Here is a 21,534-nt window from a genome sequence, read left to right on the forward strand (position 1 = left end):
AATTAGGGTTTATAAGGGCTCTCAAAGACTGTAAGGAAGCCCAAAGGAGGCTGAGGCTCCTTTAAATAGGGCGCAAACCCTGGGATTTAGGGTTTCATCTGGCAGCTCCTACTCGCCGAGCTCGCCGAGTAGGTCACTAAACACGCGTTCTCACCCCGCTGCTACTCGACGAGTAGGTCGACCAACTCGTCGAGTAGAGCTTTATCCATAAATTCATAATAAAGAAATACCTGAGGATCGGGGCGTTACACAAAAAGACAATGAATAAACTATAATATGATAAGTTTATGATAAAGTAGGGTTATTTGTTTAATCAATTGTTTATTTTCAAATGAAAGAAAATATTCATAGTCTATTTTGTTAGATTGTTTTATTTAGTTTATGTTACTAGTCATTTGAATAATGTATTTAAATAGGGATTATAGGGTAAAAAGATGATAAAAAAACATATTATGTTGGAGCTAAATTAGGAGAAAATATTGAGAGAAAAAATAATCATGCATTATTATAAATGATTTAATCAAAATTAGGTAGTTTTTATGTGTTCTATACATAAGCTTACATACCTAACACCCACATATTCACTTTTGCCACACACACACACACACACACACACACACACATATATATATATATATATATATATATATATATATATATATATATATATATATATCGATTTTATAAGCAACATTAACACTAAAACAAAGTGATTAAAAAAATTGTATAAGATATCAACCTACTTTGTTTTATCTTTATATAGTAACAATAAAATTTATAATTTACACAAAAAATATACATATTTCGAATTTTATCATAGTATTATACCTTACAAAATACAATTCCCTCCAAAATAATATTCGTCAGTAATTTCATCCATAATTTCACCCAATCTAAATTTGTGTTTTCCTTATATATAAATTTTTAGTGATCCTGATTTTGCTCCTCCAAAAATATTTCAAACATTTATTTCTTAGATAATGTTGCCACATTATAAATATTACTTTCCTCATATAAAATAATAAAACTTACCAATATGCCTATGTATTTATATTTAATTTTTATAATCAACATTAACAGTAAAACAAAGTAATAGATTCAAGTGATGATTCATCCTCTTCAAGAAAATAAAACAAAAAGTTTTGTCCCTAATATTTTACCCATCAATCTTTCGCCAAATTACACTAAGGTAATTATCTATGATTTTGAATGTACTCATATGTGACAAGGAATGTCGTTCAACTAATAAAACAAAAAATATTGTCTAGAAAGATGCACTTCAACGATAATTTCTACACATTTCAATAATACCACTGACCATAATATATTTTTTAATAATTAGTATGCAATATCTGTAGACGTTTGTATTTTTTTATGCGTTCCTCCGCATTTAAGGCGATTATAATCTAATATATATATATATATATATATATATATATATATATATATATATATATATATATATATATATATATATATATATGGCTAAGTTATTTTGTTTCTTACATTTATTGTGTGCTACAATGCACCAATAGAAATTTAGTAAATTAAATAATTATTTAATTAAATAAATATAGATATTCAATGATTTCTATAATTTTATGTATATTAAATAATATCCATAATTATAATTCTCTTTTTATGGAAACTAATTAAATCCGTCATTAATGTCAGCAATAATATTCTTTCAGAATTAATTTGTATCTAGGTTTTATATAGGCGTTTTTTGTTTCAGGACTAACTCACTTAAAATACAATAAAGTTGAATGAAATATGAAGAACGATAGTGTATTCTACTAGAATACACTCTCATTCTGCTGGAATACACTCTCATTCTTCTCGATACGAATTCATTCTGAAAGAATATTATTGTTGACATTAATGACGAATTTAATTAGTTTTTATAAAAATAAGTTATAAATATAGATATCATTTAATATACATATAATTATTCCAAAATTCTTATTGGTGCATTACAACACACATGTGAGAAACATTTGAACCTACCATTCTCTCTCTCTCTCTCTCTCTCTCTATATATATATATATATATATATATATATATATATATATATATATATATATATATATATAGGGTGAGGTTCATGTGAGACGACCTAATTTTGTGAGACCTAAGACGCAATCCTAGCCACTCATTTAGTAGATAAAACAGAAACATTTTTAAATGAAAAATAATTGAAAATTTTCGAATTTTTTTTCCAATATTTTTTCGAAATATATATTTTCAAAAAAAAAATACCAAAAAAAAATAAAAGATAAATACAAAAAAATATATATTTTTTTACATATTTTAGTAGAATATTTAGAATATTCTACATATCTGACAAATTTAGTAGAATATTCTAAACATTCTAAAAATCATATTAGAAATGTACATTGTAATATTCTATTAGAATATTTAACGTATTTAAAAAAAACGATAATTTATTTTATTTTATTTTTATTTTTAAATTTTTTTCAGGTAAATAAAGTTCTGAAATTAATAATTAAAAAAAGAATTTTTGGATTTTTTCCTTTTATTTTGCATTTTAAAATTATTTTTAGATTTGGTATCACGGTTTCATAAAATTAAAATGGTCTCAAATGAACCTGAACTTATATATATATATATATATATATATATATATATATATATATATATATATATATATATATATATATATATATATATATATATATATATATATATATATATACTACATTATAAAGTAAATCTTAATATTTCTAAAAATAGATTCAATATAATAATAATATATTTTTAAGACGTTCAAGTCATTAAGCTAATAGTACAAGTAACCATTAATACAATAATAATATTTTTAAGTTGTACAATAATAATTAAAAGTTAAACTATCTATATTTTGAAATCTTATCCAGAGGGATTCTAAAGGCACCCAATAAAAAGTCAAAACCACCCATTCAAAATCATTGTTGGAAAACTCAATTAAAAAAAATATTAAAAATGTAATGACGGTAAATACTAACGAAATACTATGTCCACTTTTCAAAACTATTTTCACTTTTATTTTAGAGTAAATTATAGAAATGACCCTTCAGCTTTGGTGGTCCCTAAGTTAAAAAATTAATAGGTTGTATCCTTGTGGTTTTATATATATATATATATATATATATATATATATATATATATATATATATATATATATATATATATATATATATATATATATATAACAGTTTTGGTCCTTTGGGATAAAAAGACTAGCTTAATCTTGCTTTTTTTTTTTCATTTTCTTTTAACAATTTATTATTATTATTATTATTATATAACAATTTTATTTGTTCTTTATTTTAATAAAGTTTGTATAGATTTCTTATAAAATTATATTTTTTTTAATTAATTATATATATAATTTTTCCGGTGATTAATTTCCAACGGCAATTAGTTTTTCATTCCGTAAGCTTATTCAAGATAAAAATAAAAAAAAACGTTATTTTGGGTGACAAATAAAAATACATTGTTATTTAGGGTTAAATGTATAAATATATTATTGTTTAAGATTAAAAGCAAGAATATATTGGTTGTTTTATACTTTATTTTTACTTAGTTTCTTATTTAAAAGCGTCTTGTATAAAAATTATATTAACCAAAAAATAATATAAATGATAATAACAATTATTTTTATTATTTGGTACATTGACCGACTTGTATAAAAATTATTTTTATTTAGTTTCTTATTTGGTACAGTGACCGACTTGTAAATTATTTTGCGTAAAACCCTCCGAATACCGACACAACAAAGAAGTATTATATATATATATATATATATATATATATATATATATATAGGAATGAGTTCTATGGAAAACCAATAACTAGGGCAACATCTACCGAAACCAATAATCAAATGACATGTGTCCATTTCTTTCTTCACAAGTAATGTATTGTGGAAGTTATTGTGGAAGTGATGTGTTGTCATGTTTTCATTGGTTCAAATATGTGTTGCCCTAATCATTCATTTTCCATATAACTCTTCCCTATATATATATATATATATATATATATATATATATATATATATATATATATATATATATATATATATATATATATATAGGGTTGAAAGTAATTTTTCAAAATAAAAAATGATATAAATTGAAAATATGTTTTAATTGAAATGGGTAAAGATGTAAAATTTATTTAATATTTTGATAAAATATTGTTTCCATCGGTAAATAAAAATAAAAATGTAACAATTTATGTTAATATGTAAATATTACCTCTAAGTCATATCAATTAGGGTTATTTAACCCATGTAAAGATGGTATTGACTTTTTAAAGTGGTTTCTATCTTTAAAATCGGGTGTGTTTAACAAAACCCATCTTATCCACCTTTGACGCAGCTCATCTCACATTATCATCCTATTGACATGGCTTATTAATTCTCCACGTATCTTGACAAATCCCTTTTTTTAGTTAACGTGAGCAATTCTCAGTTCATTTGAAGTGGGAGACTCCTTCAGAAACCAAAAGCCTCGAACTAACAATTTTCTTTCTCTATAAGAAAAATGAAGGCGACTTGCACCCTTTACTCATTAACGCCACCAAACTGCCACTACTCTTCCTCTAAACCACCATTCTCAAATTAACCCTTGACCCACCATCATCTTTGTTCCATGTACAATATTAACAATTCTTCTTTGCTCCATGATCGATGGTGGTGACTTCTCGCCACCATCGAAGGTCACCACCACCAGCGCACACCTTCAACGGTGGTCACCACCAGCGCACCACCCACCAAACCGGCCAAAGTTTCAGAACAACTTAAGATGTTATAGTTATTTGGAGTTTGTCTTATGAGTGATTAATTGAAATTTGCAAGGAAGTAACATATAAATGGATTTATCACTGTTTGGAGATTGTAAGAACTAAAGAATTATCAATATGTTGTAATTTGGTTAACACGTAATGGTTTGATCTTATAGCTGCTATGAAACTATTCAACGAAATGAATTAATCATTGCTAGAAAACTATTTTTCACCGCTGCTTTGCGCGGGTAAACGACTATAGGTGATCTTTGATAATTTCTAAATCAATCCAAAAGCAAACCAAACACATACAACAAATGCAAAACCGATTAGTATATAAAAACACACATACAACAAATACAAAATCGATAAATATATTAATCGAAAAGCAAATTGACCACTAAATTTGTTTTTGTTCGCCACATGTTTTTTTTCTAGAAGGACAAAAGAGATTACTGTTAGAACAATTGTAGAAAGAATCTACTCAAAAGCTACAAAATCAACAAAGAGATAGAATAACATGTTAAAACCAACATACCCAATTAATATTCAACATATTTTATTAAAAATATTCACCACATGTTTTTTGGAATGTAAAATGTCTCCAAAAAAAAACTATTCACCGATGACACTTTCCTGGTATCATACCAGATGAAAATATAGTTGTATATTATCTGTTTTTGGTATAACGAATCCAATGTAAGAAAATACACACCAAACAAACACAAAGACAATCAATAGACTTATAACGCATGTCCAATAAAACGCGACATTTCAAAAAAATTCATATTCGATTGACTAATGTGGTAACTGTTTTTTGGAATATGTTCTCTAATAACAAACTAATCTTTTGCCGCCGCATTGCGCGGGCCAACTGCTAGTGTGTGTGTGTGTATATATATATATATATATCCCTATTCTAATAAAAGAATAGTTTTATTCTCATTTGGACATGTGTCATTCTATTAGGTTTCTTAATTAATGCATATGTTATTCTTTTTATGCCATGTGTCACCCTATTATGTCATCTAATTAATGCATGTCATTTATCAACCTATTGATTATTCATTTCAAATTTCAAAATTTAAATTTACCACTCTAAGTACATTAAATTAATAATATTAGAATAAAAATTAAAATAAAATTAATACAAATTATAAAGTGATATAATTTCACATATTTATTTAAATCAATGATTATAATTTCATATAACTAAAACAATCTCTTAATTAATAATTTATTTAAAATAATTGATTAATAACTTTGAGTTTTTATAATAAAAGTTCAATTACTTTTGTAACCGTGATTTCCACGGGTTATAAACTAGTATATATATATATATATATATATATATATATATATATATATATATATATATATATATATATATATATATATAGGGTGAGGTTCAATAGAGAACCATAATTAAACAAGGAACAAACCTTTTTTCAACTTTTAGAACTTAGTTTTTATAAAAAAAAAACTAAAAATACAGAAATTCATAACTTTTTATCCTTTTTCCAATGATATAAAATTCGATTTTTTATGTCAAATTCACAATGTGAATCCGGATTCACACGGTGAATCTGAAAAATATTTTTCACATTCACAATGTTAATATATGAATTTAGATATTTTTAGATTTTTTTTCGATAAAGAATAAACTTTAGAAATTGAAAAAAAATATTTGGTTCCTTGAAGAACCAATAATTATGGTTCTCTATTGAACTTTTTTTTTTTTCTCTCTCTCTCTCTCTATATATATATATATATATATATATATACCATTTTTGTAGCTGTGTTATTTATTAGAGCACAGATATTCCATTAATACCCCAAAACGTATACCTTGTGTGTGTGTGTGTGTATATATATATATATATATATATATATATATATATATATATATATATATATATATATACTAGGTGTGAGACTCGTGTATTACACGGGTTGATTAAAAAAATTAAATATAAGGTGTAGACATTAAGTATTTTCTAAAGTAAAATTTTGAAATAAATATAAATGAAATGATGAATAAATAATTCAATCTATACTAATAAAAAATTATTATCATGTTTTAAATAATCATGTTGAATATGAATGTGTAAAAAATTAAGTATTTTTTGAAGTAAACTTTTGAAATAAAAACAATAAATAGAATAAACTACAAGAACCATTTATGTAATTTGTCTTAATTAATCTATACTAATAAAACTAATTAATATAATTCATAAATCGAATTCATTAATATATTAATAGAAAGAAGAATTCAGAAATGGAAGGTTTACTATATACATTAATTCTCATTAATTATTATGAGGTGACATTTAATAGGTATAATATGAATAAAAATAAAAAAAAAATACAAAAATGACAAGTGGAAAAAAATAATTTTAAAATTTTAAAAAAATGACATGTGTAAAATTCAATAAGAAGTTGACATTTGACAAAATTATCTTTATTTATTAGGGTAAATATATACTCTAATAAATAACACAACTACAAAAATGGTATATATATATATATATATATATATATATATATATATATATATATATATATATATATATATATATATACCATTTTTGTAGCTGTGTTATTTATTAGAGCACATATATTCCATTAATACCCCAAAATGTATACCTCGTGTGTGTGTGTGTGTGTATATATATATATATATATATATATATATATATATATATATATATATATATACACTAGGTGTGAGACCCGTGTATTACACGGGTTGATTAAAAAAGTTAAATATAAGGTGTAGACATTAAGTATTTTCTAAAGTAAAATTTTGAAATAAATATAAAGGAAATGATGAATAAGTAATTCAATATATACTAATAAAAAATTATTATCATGTTTTAAATAATCATGTTGAATATGAATGTGTAAAAAATTAAGTATTTTTTGAAGTAAACTTTTGAAATAAAAACAATAAATAGAATAAACTACAAGGACCATTTATGTAATTTGTCTTAATTAATCTATACTAATAAAACTAATTAATATAAATTAATAAATCGAATTCATTAATATATTAATAGAAAGAAGAATTCACAAATGGAATGTTTACTATATACATTAATTCTCATTAATTATTATGAGGTGACATTTAATAGGTGAAAAATGAATAAAAATAAAAAAAAAATACAAAAATGACAAGTGGAAAAAAATAATTTTAAAATTTTAAAAAAATGACATGTGTCAAATTCAATAAGAAGTTTACATTTGGCAAAATTATCTTTATTTATTAGGGTAGATATATACTCTAATAAATAACACAGCTACAAAAATGGTATATATATATATATATATATATATATATATATATATATATATATATATATATATATATATATATACCATTTTTGTAGCTGTGTTATTTATTAGAGCACATATATTCCATTAATACCCCAAAATGTATACCTCGTGTGTGCGTGTGTGTGTGTGTGTGTATGTATATATATATATATATATATATATATATATATATATATATATATATATACTAGGTGTGAGACCCGTGTATTACACAACTTGATTAAAAATGTTAAATATAAGGTGTAGACATTAAGTATTTTCTAAAGTAAAATTTTGAAATAAATATAAATGAAATGATGAATAAGTAATTCAATATGTATATTAAATGATTATAGATATTAAATAATTTAGTAAATTAAATAATTATAGATATTAAATGATTTCCATAATTATATGTATATTAAATGATATATATAATTATAATTCTCTTTTTATGGAAACTAATTAAATCCGTCGTTAATGCCAGCAATAAGAATTTGCATATAAGTTTTTATATATGTGTTCGTACTTTGTTTCAAGACTCAATCACTTAAAATACAATAAAATTGTATGGAATATGAAAAACGAGAGTGTATTCTACTAGAATACACTCTCATTCTGCTGCAATACACTCTAATTTTTCTAGATATAAATTTTTTCTGAAAGAATATTATAGTTGACATTAATAACGAATTTAATTAGTTTTCATAAAAATGAGTTGTAAGTAAGGATAACATTTAATATACATATAATTAATACTAAAATTCTATTAGTACATTCTAGCACATAATAGATGTGAAAACATTTGAACGTGTATATATATATATATATATATATATATATATATATATATATATATATATATATATATATATATATATATATATATATATATATATATATATATATATATATATATATATATATATATTAGAGTACAGATATTCCATTTATACCCAAAACCTATACCTCGTTCACCGCTCCCCGCGTTCAAAGCAGCCTCCACACTTCTTCTTCACCACCGACCTTTCTCCGTCCTACGCCTACAAACCTCCGATCAACGGCGTACCAGCTATAGTCTCGTCTTCTCCGATCTCCCGGTAAGTCATTTTTTTTCTGGTTCGGTACAAGTGTATGCTTGTCTGATTCAATGAAGCAGCTGCACTTAGTTGTTCGATTAGTGTCTAATTAGTGTTTGAAGCACATTAGTTAATCTGAATCCTTACTGAATTCCTGGTCTGGTATGTAATTCCTGTGAAGATTTGGTTTTTTGTCTGAAATTCTGTCAAGATTGATGTTATTGATTGTATGCATGCAGACCTTCAGACCTTGTATGATTAATGTGGTGTAATCTGTGTGCTTTATGTTGACAATAGAAGATCCAAAATTCGTATGTGATAATGATTTCTGTGGTTGTTGTGTAAGATTTCTGTGTTAATATCTATGTGGGTTTATGACAATCTGTTGCAAGGTTTCTGGTGAAGTAGTAGATCAATTAAGATGATATTTTGAAGAAAAGTGGTAAATAGATGCTGATAAAAATACAATCTTGATCCATTAATTTAATGCGTTTGTTTCAGGGTGATCCGGGAAGGGACCAATCAGCATCTATTAGATTAGATTATTGTGAAAAGTAAATTTAGTAGCTGAGAAGAAGTAATAAGTAATAAAGTTGGTATATGATTATTGAAAGTGAAGCTGAGTACATTTGGAATAATAGAAATTCTTTCTTCTGATTCCTCTCTCAAAAGCCAAAAGAAGTTAAAAGCATAAATGAAGTACGTGTTGGTCACTGGAGGGGTGGTAAGTGGTCTCGGTAAGGGCGTCACCGCCAGTAGCATTGGTGTCGTTCTCAAGGCTTGTGGCCTTCGCGTAACCTCCATCAAAATCGGTATGTGTTTGTTGCTTATGCTTTAATTGAATAAATTAGACAACCAGAATAATTTTGTACCTATATATATATATATATATATATATATATATATATATATATATCGGAAGTGTAGATGGCACCTAGGCTATGTGTTTAATGAAATTGCATTCTTGTTTGTTTGCTAATTTTATGTACACCACATACCTCCTACTTTTGTTTCGTGAGTGGCTTACAGGTGGAGTTGGTGTGTGAATTTAAGTAGTTTAGTTATACCTGTTGATTGCAGATCCATACTTGAACACAGATGCTGGTACAATGTCTCCCTTTGAACACGGGGAGGTTTTTGTTCTTGACGATGGTGGAGAGGTGCTGCTTGCTCTCACTAGCTTTAAAAATATTGATTATGATGATGATGATGATGATATTAATCTTTCCAATTCCATATGATATTTTGATAGGTCGACCTGGATTTGGGTAACTATGAACGCTTCTTAGACGTGAGGCTTACTAGAGATAACAACATAACCACTGGAAAGATCTATCAGGTACCATTACCATTTACCAAAACTTGTGCTGTATCATTTCTATACCCTACCAGATTCATTCAGTAATTTGTTCTCATTTTGCCAGTCTGTTCTTGAGAAGGAACGAAAAGGAGATTATCTTGGAAAGACTGTTCAGGCAAGTGTGTACTCATAAATCATAAATTGAGTTGTATTTGTCTTCAAATCAATACTACTACTATTACTACTACTACTACTTATGCTTCTTTGTTTTAGGTGGTCCCACACATAACGGATGCTATTAAGGATTGGATTGAGTCGGTTTCTGCTATTCCCGTGGATGGAAAAGTGGGCCCGGCAGATGTCTGTGTGATAGAATTAGGAGGGACAGTTGGTACACCACTTAATTACTTCTCTCTACTCATGATGAAATTATTTTTCTCAAAACTACTTTAGTGATTATAGATAAAAATAAAACAATACCTCCCTCTGTAGGTGACATCGAGTCTATGCCCTTCATAGAGGCGTTGAGGCAACTATTTTTCTCTACAGGTAAGTTTACCATTAGTCCATTACAATGCATCAAAAGTTAATGCATAATTAATTGATTCTGCTTTTCTTCTTTCTTCAGGACCAGATAATTTCTGCCTCATTCATGTTAGCCTTGTACCAGTTCTTGGTGTTGTTGGGGAACAGGTAATGAATATGCTACTCTACTATTGATGTTTGAAGAAAGAAATATACTTTATTTATTATTATTATTATTTTTTTGCTTCAGAAAACTAAGCCTACACAGCACAGTGTTCGGGAACTGCGAGCTTTAGGCCTGACCCCTCACTTTTTAGCATGCCGTTCAGCTCAGGTATGATTTATGAATGGTGTGTGCTGTGGTGGTTAAGAGTTAAAGACTTAAGCAATCAAAGTATTGGTTTACCTTGCAGCCATTGTTGGAAAACACAAAGCAGAAACTCTCACAATTTTGTCATGTACCTGTAAGTTTCTGGTTAATAATAGTACTCTCTCTCTCTCTCTCTCTCTCTCTCTATATATATATATATATATATATATATATATATATATATATATAGCTTTGTGCTGTTCATTTCTGATTGATTGATTGTCAACAAACAGGCTGCCAACATTCTTAATATACATGATGTTCCAAACATTTGGCATGTTCCTCTTTTACTTCGGGTGCGTGGATATTTGTATTCCTTTGAGAATTGAGATAGATAGATAGATATATTTCTCATCATCTCTAAATTTTCCCAGAACCAAAATGCTCATGAGGCAATACTGAAACAGCTAGCACTACTGCGGTGAGCACATATATTTATTGTCATTGTCAGTAGTATGTGTAGAAGGAATCCGATAATATTTATTGTCTCTCTGTCTGCTTCAGTGTAGCAAGACCTCCAAATTTACAAGAGTGGACTAACAGGGCAGAAACTTTTGACAACCTCACCAATTCTGTTAGTATCATTTTCCTCCTTTACTACTTACTTAAGTTAAGAGTCTTACTTGTCTGGAAGAAGATTAATTTTGGTGTTGCAGGTGAAGATTGCAATGGTTGGGAAATATGTTGGCCTAACAGACTCCTATTTGTCTGTTGTTAAGGTACTACAGTTAGAGAGAGTTATAGTTTTGCAATAACATTACAATATGTTTTAGACTTTTAGTTTTACTAAACTTGAACTTGAACTTGAAATCAAGTGCAGGCCCTTCTCCATGCATGCATTGCATGTTCGTTGAAACCCTCCATTGAATGGATTGCAGCTTCTGATTTAGAAGATGAAAGTGCCAGACTGGTATGGCTATGGCCCCTAGATACTAATAATAAATATATATCATCATATTCAAGTATTTACATATACATATGTGTGTGCAGACACCAGAAGCACATGCAAAGGCCTGGGAGACATTGAGGGTAAGTTTGATGAATATTTGTTAGTTATGATTTGGTGATTTGGTGAAAGGAAGGTAATTGTTAAAATATGTTTAGAGTGCGGCATGTGTTTTGGTTCCTGGTGGATTTGGAGATCGTGGTGTGAAGGGAATGATACTGGCTGCCAAGTATGCGCGTGAGAATAAAGTTCCATATCTTGGCATCTGCTTAGGCATGCAGATATCTGTTATCGAGATCTCCAGATCTGTAAGCTGTTTTCTTTCTTTCTCTATAAATATTTCTTATGGATTAACTTTTGATCCCTCAGGTGTTCAACCTCTCAATGTTTTTTCATCAACATTGCATATATATATATATATATATATATATATATATATATATATATATACATAGTTGTAAAATCATCTGATTCCCATGATTAAATAGCCTTGTTAAATTCCGTAAATTATTTTTTTGTTCTTTATTGTAATGTTGAAATATTACATTTCCAGATCTTGGGCTGGAAAGAGGCAAATAGTACTGAATTTGTTGAGCATGCAACCAATCCTGTCGTAATTTTCATGCCAGAGGTATTTTTGGAAATTTATTTTGTATATGGAATAGGAATAGCAGCATTTTTATGCATATATTTATTTACATTCAGGGTTCAAGAACACATATGGGAAACACGATGAGACTTGGCTCTCGAAGAACCTTACTGCAGAGCTCAGATTGTATCACTGCAAAACTGTAGGAGATTGATTCTCAAATTCACATATAAACAACACCACACCATGAAGCCAAACCACTTACAAAAAAATTATTATTGATCAGGTATCAGAATCCAGAGTATGTGGACGAGCGACATCGGCATCGTTACGAGGTCAATCCTGAGGTGGTTGGGGATTTGGAAAAAACAGGCTTAAGATTTGTTGGGAAGGATGAAAGCGGACAGCGAATGGAGGTTTCTTTTTGAAATTTATTTTATTCTCTCTCTCTCTCTCTCTCTCTCTCTATATATATATATATATATATATATATATATATATATATATATATATATATATATATATATATATATATATAATTGGATTTGAATCTCATGTTTTCTTTTTTATTTCATCCAGATTTTGGAACTTCCAAGCCATCCATTCTATGTTGGGGTACAATTTCATCCCGAATATAAATCCCGGCCTGGAAAGCCTTCAGCCCTGTTTTTAGGTATCTATCAAAATTCAAAATCAAACACAACAACTAGGAATATGATTTATTTTATGTTGATACCAAATGGGGCTGACATTATATTTTCACCCCAGGTCTTGTATTAGCAGCAACAGGCCACTTGGAAGCATATGTCAAGACACATCAGAATGGATCTATTTAACTATTTATTACAGGTACTAAATCTTTTAAACAAGTAACACATTTTCAATTACTCTTCCTATTTCACCACACTTTTATATATATATAAACCCTGTTGTTCTTATGTTATTCTTATATGATTAAGTTATTCACATACTCTATATGAATAAACCTTGTTCTCACGTCTTGATTTCATGCTTGTCCATGTTCGAAACTTAGGGAATCTTTTAACTTTTGGTGACGTTGGACAAGATACATGGCCTGGTGCAGCAAATATTTTGAATTGGCATCAACATGTTTGTTGGTTATTGCACAAACTTGCCTTGGTTTGCAGGCCTTTTAGTTTGTTTCAAATCTAGGAGCAGGAGATAAGTTGTTTGCTTGGCCTCCTACTTTGTAGGGACAAGTTTGTTTCATATATTTGCAATATGGTTACTACAAGTGATCTATGGTGCTTTGTGTTTTTGATGTAATGGGTTCAATGATTTATTTGTTGAATCATATCATACTATTGGTTTGTTTAGGACTTAATGGTTAGGTTGCTTTATCTCAACCCTAATTTGTTAGATACTGTTCATTGCACCATCTTTACATAACAAACACTTTTGAACTTCCTTAAATAGTTTTGATTAATAGAGTAGAATGAGGTACAAAATTGAATCAAGATATACATTTTGATAAAAAAACCGATGGTTACATAAAAAAAAGCTTAGAGGGTGTTTGAGATTTCATTTTGAAGTTAATGATTTTTATCCGGAATGACTTATTGGCTTCATATGAGAAAATTAGTTTTTAAAAGAGTGTTTGTATTAGCTTTTATAGTTGTAAGTCAATAAGTTAAAAAGTGTGGTTTAATTTTGTCTTTTATTTACTTTGTAAACCTAATAAGTCATAAGTTGTCTCAAGAAGTTAGAAATTGTGATTTCTTAAAACATTCTTTTCAAAGACTAAACAAAAAACTTGTTTTTAAAAGGCTTTTTTTATACCCAAACATTTTTTTTTTAAAATAAGTTAATTAGTCATTTTTAAATGAACAACCAAATACCCTATTAATAAGTGGTTATGGACGGTTATGAAAGGCATGCCACCATACCAATCACATCAACCACCGAAATTGAGGTAGGCGTCTTGTGCCTATACTTTGACCTATTTTGAATTTGGTAAATTACAACTTTAGTCATGTGGTATATTAACTAAGCAAAAACTTGTTCTAAAAGGTTTTTTTATTATATCTAAACATTTTTTTAACTTATTGACTTTTCAAAACATGAAATTGACATGGTCATGAACACAATTCAACCCATAAAAAGTAAGTGTATAGAGTCAGGATGGGAAGAAAAAGAGGTCAAATCGATGGACTGTGAGGAAAAAAATAAAGAAGAGAATGTTTCAAAGGAGATAAAGAGGTTAGCTAATTTGTATAATTATGGAGTTCAGTTGAAGAATCTTTTGAAGGAAGCTGAAACTGAAGTTGTGTATTCAAAGAAGAGGAGGATTAAGGATCCATTAGAGAAGCATTCCAAGTTTCTCTCAGCTACCTAGTTTATCCTGGGACCCAGAGAAAACAACAGAGAAGGAGAAGGCTAAAACGAAAAACACTAAAGAGTGGGATCTCATCGATAAAATGAAACCAAGGAAGAGTATGCTTCTTTTTACAAAAGCACAACTAACGACAGGCTTCTCTTTCCAAGGACAACTCAAATTCATCATGGACAATTATGAGGAGTTGAGGCCCGAGTGGCTTGGTTGGTTTTGTGAATTCTGGTGACGTACCACTCAACATATCTCGTGAGATGCTTCAACAGAACAAGACTTGGAAAGGTTTCAGAAAGAATCCCATCAAGAAATGCATTGTCATGTTCAACCAACAAGATTTATGAAGCATTCTCCAAGAATCTGAAATTAGGAACTTATGAAGACAGCCAAAACAGGTTGAAGACAACCAAAGAAGCCCGCCCCTGCTGTTACACACTTGTATGGTCGGTTGGGGAAGGAAGCTGATGGGATGGTGATGTTAAAGAAAATTGGAGTCGAGCAGGTCGATGTAGATTAGAGTATAATAGTCAAAGATAAGGGAGTTCTTTCAGGTTGGGAAATTGCTATCATATCCACCTTGAGGGCAAGGTGGTTCTTTCAGGCATTTACTCACCTACAACTTTATAGAAAGGGGCCGGTAAGATGGGAAATCAGCATATTAGTGCAAGGGCTTTAGGGGCATTTTATAGTATTTAGTTTGTTATGTCAGATAGTATAAGAGGGTAGTGGGCAAGGGAGTTTATTTCAGCTAATCTATCTTTAGTTCTTGTAATCTTTGGGGTATTATTGAATTTCAATCAATATTAGAATCATTTGGTTGTTTATTTGTTATTACAAACCAGTTCATAACACAGTTTATAAAAATAGGTTTCAAAGAGAATTGTCAATCTGCACAGCAGAGGATCTTTTGCAAGTGGTCATAGTTTTTACTTTTTAGGGGAAGTATTCTCCATGTTTTTTTCTTTTTGGTTAAAAGTTAAAACCAAACTGAGATTGTATTTGGGTTGGGTTATTCCAACTCCAACAATTAACCGACATCATTTTCTTGTGTGGAGGTCTTCGATCACTTTTAATATCTTGTGCTCGTTTAGTGGTTTGGATATATTGATGTCAATTCCCGCTTCAATAAACCTGTTTAGTTCCACCCCCTCTGCATGTGCTGTTAATCCAATGATCGGGATGTGCACACCATAATCTTTCTCCTCCAGTCGTATCAGTCTTGTTGCTTCACAACCATCCATTTCCGGCATCTACACGTTATATTCATATCATAGATCCAAATTTTTTAGAAAAAAAAGAGAAAGAATTTGAATTTTTTTTTGGATTGCCTACCTGACAATCCATAAAGACATATTCATATGGAAGAATATGTGAAGCTCCGAGGTTTCTTTGATGACTTAGCCCTTTGGTGACCATGGCGAAAGCTTCTTTCCCGTTTCTGCACATCTCAAAACTGACGCCAAGCTTCAAAAGTATCTTCTTGGCTATCATCTGCTGCAGAGAATCATCTTCTGCCACCAACACTTTTTTCCCTCTCAAAGGGCTGCTACTGCTCATCGAAAACCTTACAATTTCCTCCTCTTCTTGGGTGCGATTCCGTTTTGTCATTTGCTGATGATTTGCATGTGTTGGTGCCCCAAATTCTGGAAGAAGATGTATCAACGAGTGTAGACGTGAGCCATGGAGCGGCATGGGTATGATGATGTCAGACGGGGGAAGCTTCTTCTGGTCGAGGCCTTGGAGTTGAATGCACTTAGAACCTAACCAGACGATTCTAGAACATGCATTCTTGGAGTCTTTTCTGAATTCAGCAACTGCTTTGCATAGCTCATTGAAGTCAACCCGTGTTGTATCGATCACAAGCAATATGAAATTTGGTACATGACTTGCTTCATTATCATTCCTTTTTCGGGCTTGAACTCCATTTGATGTGAGTGTAAGTGTGGGCCAGTTCAGGTACCCAAAACTTAAACTTAAATCAGATGATGATCTGTTTTGTTCCTCTTCTTGTCGTCTAAACTCCCGGAGACTTTCTGAAAGTTGGCATATGTTTTTCACTGCTAAAACTTTAATTCCTTGCTCTGCTATAAAATTTTGTGCCATCTTACGCCTTTCATCACTGCTAATGAAGAGAACAACTATAGAAGAATTATAGCCTTGTTTAGGAGGAGAGCTTTTCACAGTCTTGTTGTCTTCACTGAGATCAGATACACAAGCCTTAAATACAACACTGAACCTGAAGCATGTGCCCTTTTCACCCACTTCCTTGTCAACTATGCTTATCTCTCCGCCCATCAATCGTACCTGCAATTAATTGTTCAAGATCAGATCTTTTTGTTTACTTGAGAACGATATATATATATATATATATATATATATATATATATATATATATATATATATATATATATATATATATATATATATATAATGTTAATTAATGTTACCAGAGACTGGACGATTCCAAGGCCTAATCCAGTGCCTTCAATTTTAGGAGCCGTTTCCGTTTCTTTGACCTGAACGTAGTTTTCAAAGATAGACGCTTGTTTCTCTTTGGGAATACCCTTTCCAGTATCGTTTACTTCAAATACGAATTCCATGGAATTAGGATCATCATGGTGATGGTGATGGACTTCATCTATCGCTTCGGTGGTTCTAAACAACAAGCAGCATCCTGCAGATTCTTCATCATGTGCGCATCTTGAATTCTGCAATCTACGCTTCCTGGCCCAAGCACGAACATACACATTACCCTCTGAAGTAAATTTGATAGCATTGCTGAGTAGGTTTGACAATATCTGTTTAAGCCTGCCTTCATCCCCTTTGACTTGAGAAAATTTGTTGACTTGGAGATCCAAAATCACATCCACTCCCTTTTTCAGACCAACAGGATAGAACAACTCAACCACACCCTCAACTACTTTTGTCAAGTCGAACTCTTTTTCTTCCAGCTCCATCTTCCCAGCTTCTATTTTACTTGTATCAAGAATAGAGCTGAGTATACCTGATTAATCCACATAACATAAACATACATTCTTAGTTAGTTATATATATAATGGTTAATCGAGAGCTTACCATAAAGATCTCCTGAACAAATCTGCACAAGTTTCAAGTTTTTAGCTAATTCTGATCCTTGATCGACCTCGTTGATGGACATCTCTAACAATCCAGCAATGGCGGCTAATGAAGCACGAATATCATGGCTGGCTGTAACAAATGCAAGACTCTGATTCATGCTCTTTCTTTCTGCTTGCTGTGTTGCTCCCTTCTGTTTTATAAGAGCAGCTCTTAGGCACATCTCTTTTCTTGCCGCTCTCACTGTTAACACCACGAAACTGAAAATGGAGATACAAACAGTCACAAACAGCAGTGAAAGAAGCAACAAAACAATTAATATATTCTTATGCATCCTGCTTTCCGCTCCACCATCATATGGTAATGCCAAAACATATACCTGAAAAATTCCATAATTCATGTCAAGAAATTAATACATACTCTCATATGCATATATAAAATGAAAAATGTAAGATTCTTATACCGGTTCCATTCCCATGATGTCAAGGGAGGAAGAGTACAAGATATATTTTGTTCCTGAAATCTTAAAAATCTGTGAATTCCCATTCCATAGCTGAAAAGATATTGTCTTATTCCCATCCACTTCTCTTAGACCATTACCGTCTTTTGTAGCCAAGTACAAACCTCCACCAGAAGGTTTAATGCCAGAGAACACATTCATTAACGATTTGAGGTGAAACCCAAGTGAGATGACTCCATTTCTATCCACTCCAGCTGTATTCAAGACAAGCAAATCATGGACATCGTTCAGTGACTTCCCTAATGAAGCACATCCATTTGTAGAGTTGAACGCTTGTTGTAACCACGTTTCATTAACCAAAACTTGAGATGGAAACACAACTGCATCCCCATACAACTTCCCTGTATCCGAATCAACAGGCTGAGTGTACCATGAATAACCCTTTCTAGAATTTGTGGGCTTAGAAAACGAAGTGTTAGAATATATAGAAAATATCTGCTGGTGGTTGTTGGAATATAATGCAAAGAGCAAGCCATCTCGTGTGATATAAGAAATTTGTGACAGATGTGGGATCGTTAACAGTGCTTGAAACAGCAAAGGAGACAGTTGAGATTCTATGTGAGAGAATGAGAGGTCTGTTTTATTCAGAGAAACGGTTGCAAGTTTAGCTAAATTGGTTGCTGATGATTTCATTGGAGGCAATATTGTCGTTGCTGCATGTTGTATGGCAGACCATGTTTCTTCATGAGATTTCTTGGTGACCAGATCGACTTCCTTTTCAATTGCTTTGATTTTTAAAACCCAAAATGGGATTATCAAGGTAGGAAGCAGCAGGCTGATTATTGCCTACAAAATTATTAGCACAAGGATGAGTCAATGATAACCAAAGACGATTATTGAGTTGTGACAGGAAATTAATTATACCAGTAGGATGAAGAAAGATATTGGGTTTGATGTGATCATTTTGTTGATCTTCATGCAAGTTTTTGGTGATTGATTTGAGGGAGGGAGGACTGCACTTTGATGACAAATATTTAATTCCAAGATTTGTAAGAATGTCCGAGAGATGAATACTATAATGCTAAATGATAAACTCAATATTCAACCTTATGGAATATGGTGATAAGTAGCTAAGACCAAACCTTGTTTCTTTTTCTTAAAACAAATTACGAAAATAACTCTTCACAGAATTGGAATTGAGGTGTTTATTTTGGAAACAAATCATCAAAATAAAAGAACATGATATTAATATAAAATATAGCCAAATACGTACGTACGAATTCATATTTCTGTAACTACTAACTAGGTAGTGATGGTATGTTAATACTGAAATATGTATGTGCATATGTAGAGAAACTTTAATCAAGGATTGATATTTCTTTTATTTAAAACAAAAGTGTTCTTTAAAACGCTAATTAACTTTTAGTTAGTAGGAATATTTCTCTTTTTAAAGTTGATTTTTAATGAACAGGGGCGGAAATGAAAACTTCAAAAAATAGGAGGCAGAAATTAAAACTTCAAAAAAATAACCATATAAACAAGAAAATTTTGGTTCAAAATTATGGCATACTAAAAATATAAGAAAAAAAAACCTAATATAAAATATTGTTACATTGAATGTGCAAATCGAAATCGTTGATATTTAGTTTTTTTAAAATACAAAACAAAGAAAATATAAAAACAAAGAGTCCCTTAAAAAATAATTTCCGGTTTTATTTCGTAACATACCTTCATTTACAATATATATATATATATATATATATATATATATATATATATATATATATATATATATATATATATATATATATATATATATATATATATATATATATATATATATATATATATATATATATATATATATATATATATATATATAGGGAAAGTTATTTGGAAAACAAAAAAACCCTAAAAATCATAAAAATGCATAAAAAAATACCTAGAGATCACAAAACTTTTTTTTGACATTTTTTAAGAAAAAATCGCAGCTTTATAAAGAAAATCGCTGAAAAAAAATTTGAAAAAAAAACTTCTTTTTTATAAAAAAAAATATATTTTTTATTTTTTTTTTCAGCGAATTTTTATAAAAACTGCGATTTTTTATAAAAAAAATTCAAAAAAAAGTTTTGTGATCTCTAAGTATTTTTTTTATGCATTTTTATGATTTTTAGGGTTATTTTAGGGTTTTTTGTTTTCCATAGAACCTAAACCTATATATATATATATATATATATATATATATATATATATATATATATATATATATATATAGAGAGAGAGAGAGAGAGAGAGAGAGAGAGAGAGAGAGAGTTCAATTGAGAAAAAAAATGTTGAGAACGACACTCATTTATTTTTGCCGCAAAAGCTTTGGGCGGAAATAGAAAAATAATAAACATGTATTTTCCAACAAAACATGTTTCTTTAAACCATGTTAATCATTACCTTAATATATATAAAAACATAGTTTTTTCGTTTTTTTTTTAATTTTTAAGCTATTTTTATCGAAAAATGATTTTAAATATACCAAAATTCATGATTTTTTATTCTCTACAAATAGACATCCATATTGATATAGTTTTAAAATAAAATAATTTTTTTTATATTTTCAGCTATCGTTATTCATTAGTGAATAAAAATGCATCAGATTTTTACTACAGTACATTCGTTATTCACTTATGAATAAAAATATATGATTAATTTTTTTTTTCGAGTTTAAGTATCACTCATATATGA

The 21,534-nt window shown here is 29.4% G+C and overlaps 3 protein-coding genes across 3 annotated transcripts; 1 reads left to right on the plus strand and 2 right to left on the minus strand.

The window, feature by feature from the left end:
* The first annotated feature begins 9,045 nt into the window (after positions 1 to 9,045).
* LOC111902032 (uncharacterized) lies at positions 9,046 to 14,293 on the plus strand. The gene is made up of 23 exons (XM_052769624.1): positions 9,046 to 9,204; positions 9,685 to 9,995; positions 10,264 to 10,343; positions 10,436 to 10,522; positions 10,608 to 10,658; positions 10,757 to 10,874; positions 10,976 to 11,032; positions 11,112 to 11,176; positions 11,259 to 11,342; positions 11,422 to 11,472; positions 11,612 to 11,674; positions 11,753 to 11,799; positions 11,883 to 11,952; positions 12,035 to 12,097; positions 12,199 to 12,288; positions 12,369 to 12,407; positions 12,483 to 12,632; positions 12,878 to 12,955; positions 13,030 to 13,115; positions 13,200 to 13,329; positions 13,493 to 13,586; positions 13,682 to 13,762; positions 13,947 to 14,293. The coding sequence occupies exons 2-22, from the start codon at positions 9,878 to 9,880 to the stop codon at positions 13,747 to 13,749; spliced, it is 1,689 nt and encodes a 562-aa protein (XP_052625584.1). The 5' UTR covers positions 9,046 to 9,204; positions 9,685 to 9,877; the 3' UTR covers positions 13,750 to 13,762; positions 13,947 to 14,293.
* Positions 14,294 to 16,300: 2,007 nt separating this feature from the next.
* Positions 16,301 to 18,332, minus strand: LOC111902039 (histidine kinase CKI1-like). The gene is made up of 3 exons (XM_023897916.3): positions 17,711 to 18,332; positions 16,596 to 17,567; positions 16,301 to 16,513 (listed from the first exon to the last, which is right to left on the minus strand). Exons 1-3 carry the CDS (start codon positions 18,218 to 18,220, stop codon positions 16,301 to 16,303), a joined length of 1,695 nt encoding a protein of 564 aa, XP_023753684.1. The 5' UTR covers positions 18,221 to 18,332.
* Positions 18,304 to 19,776, minus strand: LOC111902031 (histidine kinase CKI1-like). Its single transcript, XM_023897902.1, has 3 exons — positions 19,723 to 19,776; positions 18,802 to 19,644; positions 18,304 to 18,717 (listed from the first exon to the last, which is right to left on the minus strand). Exons 1-3 carry the CDS (start codon positions 19,774 to 19,776, stop codon positions 18,304 to 18,306), a joined length of 1,311 nt encoding a protein of 436 aa, XP_023753670.1.
* Between the last annotated feature and the right edge of the window lie 1,758 nt (positions 19,777 to 21,534).

The sequence above is a fragment of the Lactuca sativa genome, chromosome 3, assembly GCF_002870075.4.
Source record: "Lactuca sativa cultivar Salinas chromosome 3, Lsat_Salinas_v11, whole genome shotgun sequence".
NCBI classification, from domain to species: Eukaryota; Viridiplantae; Streptophyta; class Magnoliopsida; order Asterales; family Asteraceae; genus Lactuca; species Lactuca sativa.

Bases quoted from the DNA above. Each gene is read 5' to 3' on its own strand.
- LOC111902032 (XM_052769624.1), top strand. From the start codon at position 9,878: ATGAAGTACGTGTTGGTCACTGGAGGGGTGGTAAGTGGTCTCGGTAAG. The intron at 10,523-10,607 runs GTACCATTACCA...TCATTTTGCCAG, and splicing joins CCACTGGAAAGATCTATCAG to TCTGTTCTTGAGAAGGAACG. The intron at 10,659-10,756 runs GCAAGTGTGTAC...TCTTTGTTTTAG, and splicing joins ATCTTGGAAAGACTGTTCAG to GTGGTCCCACACATAACGGA.
- LOC111902039 (XM_023897916.3), bottom strand. From the start codon at position 18,220: ATGGAGCTGGAAGAAAAAGAGTTCGACTTGACAAAAGTAGTTGAGGGT. The intron at 17,568-17,710 runs GTAACATTAATT...AATTAATTGCAG, and splicing joins TTGGAATCGTCCAGTCTCTG to GTACGATTGATGGGCGGAGA. The intron at 16,514-16,595 runs GTAGGCAATCCA...TATAACGTGTAG, and splicing joins ATGTCTTTATGGATTGTCAG to ATGCCGGAAATGGATGGTTG.
- LOC111902031 (XM_023897902.1), bottom strand. From the start codon at position 19,776: ATGAAGATCAACAAAATGATCACATCAAACCCAATATCTTTCTTCATC. The intron at 19,645-19,722 runs GTATAATTAATT...ATAATTTTGTAG, and splicing joins TATCTTTCTTCATCCTACTG to GCAATAATCAGCCTGCTGCT. The intron at 18,718-18,801 runs GTATAAGAATCT...GGAATTTTTCAG, and splicing joins ACATCATGGGAATGGAACCG to GTATATGTTTTGGCATTACC.